Source organism: Ornithorhynchus anatinus, chromosome 15 (genome assembly GCF_004115215.2).
Source record: "Ornithorhynchus anatinus isolate Pmale09 chromosome 15, mOrnAna1.pri.v4, whole genome shotgun sequence".
NCBI classification, from domain to species: domain Eukaryota; kingdom Metazoa; phylum Chordata; class Mammalia; order Monotremata; family Ornithorhynchidae; genus Ornithorhynchus; species Ornithorhynchus anatinus.
Window position 1 is genome coordinate 11565623 of NC_041742.1, and position 11775 is coordinate 11577397.

An 11775-nucleotide genomic window follows, 5' to 3' on the forward strand; every position below is an offset into this window, starting at 1 on the left:
GACAAGCAATTACTTTCTCCTACTCCAAAGCCTTCTTGAGGGCACTTCTCCAGGAGGACTTTCCTAACTTAGCCCTCCATCCTTTCCTCTCCTCCCCTTCCTTTCTGCATCACCCTGACTTGAATTGCAGACCATAAGCTTGTTGTGGGCGGGGAATGAGTCTGTTGATTGTTATATTGTACTCTCCCAAGTGCTTAGTACAGTTTCTGCACACTGTGAGCTCAGTAAATATGTTCAATAAATACAATCAAATGAATATATGAATATGACGGGCAAGGGCTTTACACTGCATTTTCCTCCTGGACCAGGCTTCTGCCTCTAGAGGACAGATTAGTGAAGCCCTTGAGATTCCAACTCAATCTCATTCTTTCTCCATAATCCAGGGCTGTTTTCCCTGCCTTCTGTTGACGTGGCAAGGTATATTAGCAGGAGGGAAGCTAAATCTTCGGTTGCTTCTCCTAGGCTGCCTCCAGCAAACGACCTTACACCGGATGCAGAGAACTTCCTGCCTGTAAGCAAAGCAAATCCTGCCCCTCTAGACTGTGTCTGTCTCCCCCTCTAGACTGTGAGCTTACTGTGGGCGGGAATGTGTTTGTTGTTCTATTGTACTCTACCAAGTGGTTGCTGCTTACTACAGTGCTTTGCACACAGTAAGTACTCAATAAATATGATTCATTGACTAAATAAATGCATGAGGATTCCCCCAAAATGAATTGCCATAGAGGAACTTTTAAAGATGGTAATCACCCAGCCCTTCCCATAATGGCTGCTATGTCACTTTTCTTCACAAATGGCCACATGACAGTATGAACCCTTTTGTTAAAATGCTACCAAGTGCCTTCTCTCAAAGATGGCACTGCCAATACCCATTTCATAAGTGGACTTCTTGTTGTTGTTGCCTTATGCTGTTGAGTTGTGTCCAACCCCCAGCGACGTCATGGACACACCTTTCCCCGAACGCCCCACCTCCGTCTATACTCATTCTGGCAGTGTAACCATAGAGTCTTCTTGGTAAAAATACAGAAGTGGATTACTATTGTCTTCTTCTGCACAGTAAACCTGAGTCTCCAACCTCAACACTCTCCCATGCCACTGCTGCCCCGCATGGGTGAGTTTTGACTTGTAGCAGATTGCCTTCCACTTGCTAGTCACTGCCCAAACTAGGAATGAAATGGGTAGGCCTCCATTTGACTCTCCCTCCCATAGTCGAGACTGGTAGAATCGGTCACACCCTCGATCTCGTCATCTCCTCCTGCTGCACTACCTCCTCCCTCACCAACTCTGAAATCACTCTCTCTCACCATAACTTTCTCACCTGCCTCATCTCTCACACTCCCTCCCCCTACAAATCTTTGCTACTCCCCCACAGAGACCTCCACTCTCTTGATCCCATCCATCTCTCCAAACGCATCTCTCCCCACCTTGCCCCCCGTCCTCTCTTCCCACTCTCGATCAGGTCACCGCTCTCAACTCCACCCTCTCTACTCATCTCAACTCTCTTGCCCCCCTTTCCTTCCAGCGCTCTCGCTCCACTAACCCACAGCCCTGGGTTACCGCCTCTGTCCGCCTCCTACGCTCCTCCTATGCTCGAGCTGTCGAGCGCTGCTAGTGAAAGTCCAAGCATCAAGCCGACCTCATACATTTCAAGTTTCTCCTTTCATGCCTTAACTCTGCCCTCTCCTCCGCCAGGCAAAACTTCTTCTACTCCCTCATCGACACCCATGCCCGTCACCTCTGCCGATTGTTCCGGACCTTTAACTCTCTCCTCAGACCCCCTGTTCCTCCCCTTCGCCCATCCCTCACCTGCAATAATCTGGCCACCTACTTCATCACAAAAATTAACACAATCAGGTCTGAGCTCCCCAAAGACACCCCTCCCCCTCCTGCCTCCCCCCTCCCAACCCTCTCCCCTACTTTCCCATCCTTCCCTGCAGTATCCTCAGACGAGATCTCCCTCCTTGCAAGTGCCACCCCCTCCACCTGTGCCTCGGACCCCATTCCCGCTCACCTTATAAAAACCATCACCCCTGCCCTCCTCCCCTCCTTAACTTCTATCTTTAACCACTCACTTTCCAGTGGGTGCTTCCCCTCTGCCTTCAAACGTGCCCACGTCTCCCCCACCCTCAAAAAAACCTCTCTCGACCCCACTTCCCCTTCGAGTTATCGCCCTATCTCTCTACTACCCTTCCTTTCCAAGATCCTGGAACGAGTCATCTACACTTGCTGCTTAGAATTCCTTAACTCCCATTATCTCCTGGACCCCCTCTGATCTGGCTTCCGTCACCTCCACTCTACCGAGACTGCTCTCTCTAAGGTCACCCACGACCTCCTTCTTGCCAAATTCAATGGCTCCTACTCTATGCTAACCCTCCTCGACCTCTCAGCTGCCTATGACACTGTCGACCATCCCCTTCTCCTCCACACCTTATCTCACCTTGGCTTCACGGACTCCGTCCTCTCCCGGTTCTCCTCTTTTCTCTCTGGCCAGTCATTCTCAGTCTCCTTCACAGGCTCCTCCTCCCCCTCCCATCCTCTAACTGTTGGGGTTCCTCAAGGGTCGGTTCTTGGCCCTCTTCTGTTCTCCATGTACACTCACTCCCTCGGTGAACTCATCTGCTCTCACGGCTTCAACTATCATCTCTATGCAGATGACACACAGATCTACATCTCTGCCCCTGTCCTCTCCCCCTTCCTTCAGGCTCGTATCTCCTCCTGCCTCCAGGACGTCTCTACCTGGATGTCTGCCCACCACCTAAAACTCAATATGAGCAAAACTGAGCTCTTCATCTTCCCTCCCAAACCCGGTCCTCTCCCAGACTTCCCTATCACCATGGACGGTACGACCATCCTTCTCGTCTCTCGGACCCGTAACCTAGGTGTCATCTTTGAGTCGGCTCTCTTGTTCACCCCACACATCCTATCCGTCACCCAAACCTGCCGCTCTCACCTTTATAATATCGCCAAGATCCGCCCTTTCCTCTCCACCCAAACGGCTACCTTACTGCTACAGGCTCTCGTAATATCCCGGCTAGATTACTGTGTCAGCCTTTTCTCTGATCTCCCTTCCTCCTGTCTCTCCCCGCTCCAGTCTATTCTTCACTCCACCCCCCAGCTCATCTTCCTGCAGAAACGCTCTGGGTCTGTCACTCCCCTTCTTAAAAACCTCCAGTGGTTGCCTATCAACCTCCGCACAAAACAAAAACTTCTCACTCTAGGCTTCAAGGCTCTCCATCACCTTGCTCCTTCCTACCTCTCCTCCCTTCTCTCTTTCTACTGCCCACCCCACATGCTCCGCTCCTCTGCTGCCCACCTCCTCACCGTCCCTCGGTCTCGCCTATCCCACCGTCGACCCCTGGGCCACATCCTCCCATGGTACTGGAACACCCTCCCTCCTCACCTCTGCCAAACTAATTCTCTTCCCCTCTTCAAAACCCTTCTTAAAGCTCACCTCCTCCAAGAGGCCTTCCCAGACTGAGCTCCCCTTTTCCCTCTGCTCCCTCTACCCCCCATTCACCTCCCCGCAGCTAAACCCTCTTCTGCCCCCTTTCCCTCTCCTCCTCCCCCATCCCGTCCCATCCCCTCAGCACTGTACTCGTCTGCTCAACTGTATATATCTTCATCACCCTATTTATTTTGTTAATGAGATGTACATCACCCTGATTCTATTTATTTGCTATTGTTTTAATGAGATGTTCTTCCCCTTGATTCTATTTATTGCCATTGTTCTTGTCTGTCCGTCTCCCCCAAGTAGACTGTAAGCCCGTCAAAGGGCATGGACTGTCTCTGTTACCGATTTGTACATTCCAAGTGCTTAGTACAGTGCTCTGCACATAGTAAGCCCTCAATAAATGCTATTGAATGAATGAATGAATGGAATACTGGAAATTCCCCAGGTGCGACCCTGAGAGGTGCACCCATGGGGTACTTGTGGTTTATTTGTTGGTTGTGAGGTTGGGTCTCTGACTCAAGATGTTGAGGAGCTTTTTTGAGGAAGCACCATGACATTTTTAGACTAAGAGCACCTTTTGGACATCCCACCCCACCCTATGTGGGTCTACATTTCCTTTGCCATGGTTCTGTAGGCAAACTCTGCTTTATTACATAGTTGCTGCACCATTTGACCTCCTCAGTGATTACATGGAAAAATGGACTGCCTCACTTCCAAAAGCCTCAAAATATTAGAAATTCAGTTTCTTGATCAGCAGAGGGGGATATTTTCAGGTTTGAGCCTTTCTTCCTTTAATATTTTGAGAGATTTTCTGAGAGTACCCCTTGCTTCCACCCCTCTCCAGAAAGCCTTCCTCATATGAAAGGCAAGCTTGAAATAATCACCATACAGACAAGAGGATCCAGCAGAGGGTGGTGATGTAAGCAGAGAGAGTCTGCTGGTAACTTGCCCAAGGTCAAAAAGCAGAAAAGGGGCAGAGGAGGGATTAGAACTCAGCAATTCCTTTGACTCTCAGGCCTTGATTCCATTAGGCAATGCTGCTTCTTTAATGGACCATCAATCCCAGGGCAGCAGAAAGTCACATCCAAGCAAACAAAAACTTGAAAGAACATTATAGAGCTATAGGACATGATACCTGTTTTCTAAGAGTATAGAGCATACTGGAAACAGAGGTTCAAGGAATGGTAATAATTGAGTGCCTACTGAATGCAGAGCACTGAACTAAGCACTTGAGTGAGCGAGGGGAGGTAGGAAATATGGTCCTTGCTCTCAAAGATTGTGGGAAAAGGCTTGAGTGATTTCCCTCACCCATTCTGCTACCATATTCCATGCCTGATCCTGGTCTTTAGGGGCATTTCATCCCTGAGCCTTTCCCCATCTCAGGACTTTGGATCCCGTTCTATCCTCCGGCCTCTGAGAGCCAAATCCCATCTGTCTTCCCCACTGTTGCTGCTGAGATGTAACTGGGAGTCACAAACATCAAGCATCCTGTTTCTTTCACCCCTGCGGACCTTGAATGGTTCATTCTCATTGTCTCCCAACCCCACACTGCCCCATTTTGTATGTATTGTCTTTCCCATCATATGTGATGGACCAATGATAAAGTGGTCTTTGTGACAGGTTGGAATTTGGGTTCGCAGATCGCCCCAGACTGGAATGGGTTTCTTGAGAAGAGCCTTGAATAATGAGATCAGAGGTCTCTCAAGGCTGGGAGGTCTCTCAGCAGACTCATCTCTAGGAAGCAGAGGGGCGGTGAGACTGTGACCCCATTCGTGGTTCCATGTGGATCCCCCCAACTCCAAGTGTCCCATCTCATCATTCCTCCATATCTGGATCCTTGGGCAGTGAGTGTTCAAACCCATTGGGGTGTGGGGCTCCATGTCTCTCCACACCCCAATGGGTTTGAACACTCACTGCCCTAGGATCCATGTCTCTCCACATGGAGAAGCAGTGTGGCCTAGTGGATAGAGCATGGGCCTGGGAGTCAGAAGGCTCTGCCACTTGTTTTCTGTGTAACCTTGGGCAAGTCACTTCACTTCTCTGTGCCTCAGTTACCTCATCTGTAAAATGGGGATTAAGATTGTGAGCCCTATGTGGGGCAGGAACTGTGTCCAACCCAATTACCTTGTATCTACCCCAGTGCTTAGTACAATCCTGGCATATACTAAATGCTTAAAAACCCCACAATTATTGTTCTTATTGTTATTACATCCCACCCCTTGTCCTTTTCTCTCTGCTGATGTCTATGTGGAACATCCATCAAGGACATACAACTTCGTTAGGAGCTGGTGTGGAATTCAAGTTGGAAATGGGAGATGTCCTTCTCCCAAACATTCTCAATCTCTGGTTACTGTGAATGATCAGAAATGGACTGATGGCCGAGAAGGTGAAGGACAATATCTTGGAGTAATTCACCAGGCGAGGGGATTTTTCCCTCATGTTGACTAAAATGCTCAGCGTGACTGTCCCTTGTCCATAAAGGAGAACATAGAGAGTGACCAGGGTGATGACATTCTTCGCCGCCCTGACCTCGGGCATCATCCTGGGGGAGCGACCAGATCCACTGAGGTGTTGGACCTGCTGGTGGTGTCTGTAAAGGACAAACACCATGTAGCCGCTGGCCGTGCTCATGAGCCCCACAAAGAACAGGTCCCGCAGGGAGAGGACCACCGTGTTTACCAGAGTGGTGACTGTAATTGGACTGATGGAGTAGCAATATTTCATAATAAACGTCATTTGAATATTGGTGAGATTGCGAGATGTCTCCATGTACATCGGTGTAGTTACCTCTATCAGCAGACTGAGGACCCAACAGAACAGACAGGAGGGGAGAATGCTTCTGGGTAATTTGGCTTTGATCTCTGCCCACCGGGGTCTGCTGGGACTGATGGTCACAGCCTGGAAGATGCTCAGTAGGCATGTGGTAGAGATGACAAGACCCCGGCCCACTCGGTAGAGGTATAAGAGGATTTTACATCCAAAGGAATCCAGGAAGTTCTTCAGCCCCCAAGCTGACATGGTCTCTGGGATTCCAAGAGTGAGAAGGATTATGGTATTAGCCAATGCCAGCTGCACGAGGATCAAATCTGAAGGGTACATCTTGTGGCTGGTAAAGACCACGCGAGAACAAACCAGGAGGAGGAAGACATTCCTCCAGATGCCAGTAATGATCTGTAGCAGAAGCAGAATGCCATAAGACATCTCGCTAGCATCCATTCTCTGGGATTCACAGCAGGACCTTTGTGAGACTTTATCCAAAGGAACGTGGCCTGGGGGATGGGGAGGTTAGAAGTTGCAGTGGCAAGACAAACAAACATTCCCACATAAACACACAGCAAAACACAGAAAGACCACTATCTCAGGATAATAATAACCATAATTATAATTTTGGTAGTTGTTGAGTACTATGTGCCAGGCACTGTGCCAAGTTCTGGGGGGGTACAAGCAAATCATGCAGTATTTGTGTTTGTATCTACTGGACCTGATATCAAATTGTAAAAATGCACAAATCCCACATTTGTTCCAATTGTATTCACATAACCCACCTCTTTGTCAAACTAAAAGAATTAGGGATCCTATTCTGGACCCACAAATATTTATCGACTACGGTGGCTGATTGAAAACCACTGGTAATAGAACAAGAGGTCCTGGTGTTTGTCCAAGGAAAAGAATCCAGCTTAGAGGATCGGGAGAACTGAGTTCTAGATCTAGACCTGCCTCCCAGTGCCAGAGGTGTAGGATTCTGACTGGAGAATTACCCAAGGCATTCCACGAGTTGGACATATCTCATGGATTATGAGAACAAAAGTGAGCAGAGGTGGGTGACAAAGAGGTTCAGTGACTCCAAAGACTGCTGGATCACAGAACTAGAGCCCAGAATTGGCACTGTGCTGCAGACAACAAATCCTGAATGTCAGTCACCTTTCTGTGTCCTTCAGTGAATCATATTGTAGGTACATGAATTGATCACTTTGTGTTTTCTGAAACCCAGCCTCAACATGTATGTGCATTGGTTTATTCAGTTATTCCATTAATAATTCCCTTTATATTGCTTTCTCTGTAAATTAGCTCTATTTTTTCATAGGAGAATTTTACCACCAGTAATATAGTCTCCCTCTCCTATAATCAATGCCTTACCGTGGCAGGAGAGTTTGCAAATGCCAATGAAATGAGTTTGCAAATGCTAATACTCTTACTAGGGTTACCTGTAATGGAAAGGTCTAAGCTGAAGCATTCAACAAAGTTGATTCACCTCTGCTGGGCAGCAGTGACAAGGGAAAGAGCCAAAGGTGGATGATCAAATGATCAAATTGTTGATCAAAGAAAATGGAAGAGACTCAAGTTTTCGCTGTGCAGAAGCAATGGTAAAACACATCTGTATTTTTACCAAGACAACTCTAAGGATACACATACCAGAATGACTACAGATATAGTGTGGGAAGATGAGCCCTTCAGGTCAGAAGGCACTCAAGGAGCTACTGGGGTTGAGCGGATGATGTCTCAGAATATCATGGGTATTTACGATGTGGCCAGAATAGAGCATTCGGGACCTTCAGTCACTGATGTTGCTGTACAAGAAATGACTACCTGAAGCTGTAAAGATTCGCTTACTATTGGAACATGGAGCATGAACCAGGGAAAGCTGGCAATATTCAAGAATGAAATGGCCCAGTTGAAAATCGACATCCTAGGAATAAGCAAACTGAAATGGGCTGGTATTGGGTATTTCCAGTCAAATGAGCACAGTATCTACTAATCTGCTCATGCTGAAAAACGAAGAAATGATGTAGTGGTAAATTTGACAAAGAACTTGCTATGACAGTTATTGGGTATAATGCTGTCAGTCATATCTGTTAGATTCAGAGGGAAACAATTCAGTATGACAATACTTGAGGAGTATGCCCCAACAACAGGTGCAGAGCAAGAAATACAATGAAGTAGTCCAGAGATAAAAACTGCAGGCAAGATGTGTTGGTGATCACTGGGGATTGAAATACAAAAGTTAGTAATGTAATGGAAATGAAGGTTGTTGGAAAATAGGGCCTTGGAAATCAAAATCAAGCTGGAGACCGACTTACTAATTTCTGTGAATCAAATGATTTTTTTATTGCCAACACCTCGTCCAGACTGGCCCCCACCAATGGCTCCAGGGTCCCAAAGAGACTGAAGCTGTGGCCCCCAGCCCCCTGCCCTCCATTCTCTAAGGGCAGGCTGAGGAACAACTATGGGAGTATGAAACCTTTCTAGACTGAGCCCCCCTTTTCCTCTGCTCCTCCTCCCCTCCCCATTGCCCCTACTCTCTCCCTCTGCCCTACCCCCCTCCTCACCCCACAGCACTTGTGCATATTTGTACATATTATTCTATTTATTTTATTAATGATGTGCACATAGCTATAATTCTATTTATCTATTTTGATGCTATTGATGCCTATCTACTTGTTGTATTTTTTGTCTGTCTCCCATTCTAGACTGTGAGCCTGTTGTTGGGTTCGGATTGTCTCTATCTGCTGCTGAATTGTACTTTCCAACCACTTAGTACAGTGCTCTGCACACAGTAAGAGCTTAATAAATACAATTGAATGAATGAATGAATGACGATACTACCCTACTAGCAGAAAGTAAAGAAGTTTTGAAGGTTCATTATTAAAAGTTAAGGAACTGAGCAAAATGATGGACCTAAATTTGAATGTCAAGAAAGCAGAGATCATGATAACTAGAAGTTTTAACACATTTGTAATGGAGTGTAGTGGAGATTGAAATAGTTGACAATTTTTCTCTCCTGGGATTGATAATCAATAATAAAGGAACTAAGAGTCAAGAAATACACTGAAGATTACTGTTAGGAAGACTTGTTATGAAGAGCCTGGAAAAAAGTTGTGAAATGTGCTGCCACAAAAATAAAAATTGTCATTTCTATGGTGTTTCCAGTAACAGTGTATGAACCTGAAAGCTGGACAGTGAAAGAACAGGATAGAAAGAGCATTGATTCTTGTGAAATGTGGTGTTGGAGAAGGCTTTTGTGAATGCCAAGGTCTGCCTGAAAAACAAATCGATTTTGGAACAAATTAAGCCAAAGTGGTCTTTGGAAGACCAAATGACTCGACTTAGATTAGCATATTTTGGGCATATAATCAGGAAGACTAATTCCCTGGAAAAGGTCAAGGAAAACATGGAAGAGGCAGACCAGCAGCTGGATTGTTAGAGACCATAACGACAATAATGGAAGAACCCCTAAGAAAGGTTATGGATTATGGCAGATGACAGGACGTTCTGGAGAAAATATATCCATTGAGTCGCTATGAATCGGAAACGACTTGACGGCACTTGAAAATAATGATATAGTCTTCAAATATGCAGGACAACTATATGTATACTTTTGTTTGTCTTTCCCTTTGGAGGGCCAACACCTTGTGGCAGGGGCAAAAAGTCTGTTTTGGACTTCTCAGTTGCCTAAAACAATGTAATGACCTCAGTGGATGCTGGGTTAATGCTATTACTAATGCTACTAATAAAACATAATATTTGTTAAGCCCTTACGATGTACCAGGCACTGTTTTAAGTGATGGGGTACATCAAAGATAATCAGGTTGGACTCCATCCCTTTCCCACATAAGACTTCATCCCTATTTTACAGATATGGGAACTGAGGCCTGGAGAAGTGAAGTGACTTGCCAAAGGTCACACAGCAGATAAGAGGCAAAGACAGGATTAGAATCCATGGCCTTCTGACTGCAAGGCTCGTGCTCTATCCACTAGGCTTGTTCTCTCCATCTATTAATACAACTATGTCTGTTTCTACTGCTCTAGGAACTAGACAGCCACATGCCCAAGAGCCAACCTGAAAGATAATGATGCTAATTCAGTTTTACCATAGGGCAACTCGGAACAGTTCAGAATCCAAAGGGAAAGGTAGAGTCTCCCTTCTCAGCTCCCTGGGTCCCGTCTCCGCTCCAAACTTAGGATCACGTCAACATTAAGTGTGATTTTCCCCAACATAAAATTGCCGACCCTTTCCTCACAACCCCTTTGCAGCACCATGGTTGAACAAAAAATACGTCGATTTCAGCCTCACCTTGCTACACACTCTCGTCAATCGCTGACCCGGGACACAGACAGTCGACTTCGAACTGCCTCCTTCTGACGTGCTGCAGGAAAGAGAAGAGCAACTACAGCACGAGGTATTCAAATAACTTGGGAAAACTGGTGGCCAGGGTAGTTGTTTGCTGCAACTTTGAGTAGTTCTTGGACACTGAATCACAAGGAACCTGAAATTCGCCTTCTCTAGGCACAGGCTCTACCGATTTGGTTTTTATTTGGGGCATTTGTCCTGATGCCTTTTGCCATTTTAATGTTTCATTGTTCTTGATGTATCTGCCTCCAGTTTCCTCCTCAACTAATCCCTAACTTAGCACTTTCTCTATCTTGCCTTCATTACTGTTTCAGCCAGTTGCAGACCTCTCTCCCCACTCCAGTCTATACTTCATCCTGCTGCCTGGATCATTTTTCTACAAACTTCTTCATTCCATTTTTCTCCACTCCTCAAGTAACTCTAGTGGTTGCCCAGTCCACCTCTAAATCAAACAGAAACCCTGGGATTTAAACAAAACAACCTTCCCCACTCCTACCTTCACCTGACTACTCCCCTATTACAGTCCAGCCCAAACACTTAGCATCTCTAATGCCAAGCTACTCACTGTACCTCCAACTTGTCTATCTCGCCTCTGGCTTCTCGCCCACACCTTGACTCTGGCCTGGAACACCCTCTCTCTTCATAATGTACTGACAATTACACTCCCCCACCCTTCAAAGCCTTACAGAAGGCCCATCTCCTTCAACAGGCCTTCTCTGACTAACCCTTTATTTCCTCTTTTCTCACTCCCTTCTGCGTTGCCCTGGTTCGGTCCCTTATTCACACCTTCCCTCAGCCCCACAGTATTTATGTATAATTCCGTAATTTATTTATTTATATATATTAATATCGGTCTCCCTTTCTAGATTCTAAGTTCGTGTGGGCAAGGAATGTGTCTATTACACTGTTCATTCATTCATTCATTCATTCAATCTTATTTATGGAGTGCATACTGTGTGCAGAGCACTGTACTAAGTGCTTGGAAAATACAATACAGCAGTAATGAGAGACAATGCCTGTCCACAGCATGCTCACACTCTAGAAGTGGTGAGACAGACATCAATACAAGTAAATAGGCATCAATATAAATAAATACAATTATAGATATGTACATCAGTGTTGTGTTATCTTGTGCTCTCCCATAAGCTTAGTTCACTGCTCTGCATACATTAAGTGCTCAATCAGTATGATCGATTGA

At 46.1% G+C, this 11775-nt stretch overlaps 1 protein-coding gene across 1 annotated transcript; it reads right to left on the minus strand.

Annotated features, from left to right (window-relative positions):
• Window positions 1-5707: 5707 nt before the first annotated feature.
• ORNANAV1R3234 (vomeronasal 1 receptor ornAnaV1R3234) lies at window positions 5708-6664 on the minus strand. Its single transcript, NM_001253626.2, has one exon. The coding sequence runs from the start codon at window positions 6662-6664 to the stop codon at window positions 5708-5710; it is 957 nt and encodes a 318-aa protein (NP_001240555.1).
• Window positions 6665-11775: the final 5111 nt, after the last annotated feature.

What these genes read in the sequence shown, in the direction of transcription:
- ORNANAV1R3234 (NM_001253626.2), bottom strand. Translation starts at nt 6,664, where the DNA reads ATGGATGCTAGCGAGATGTCTTATGGCATTCTGCTTCTGCTACAGATC.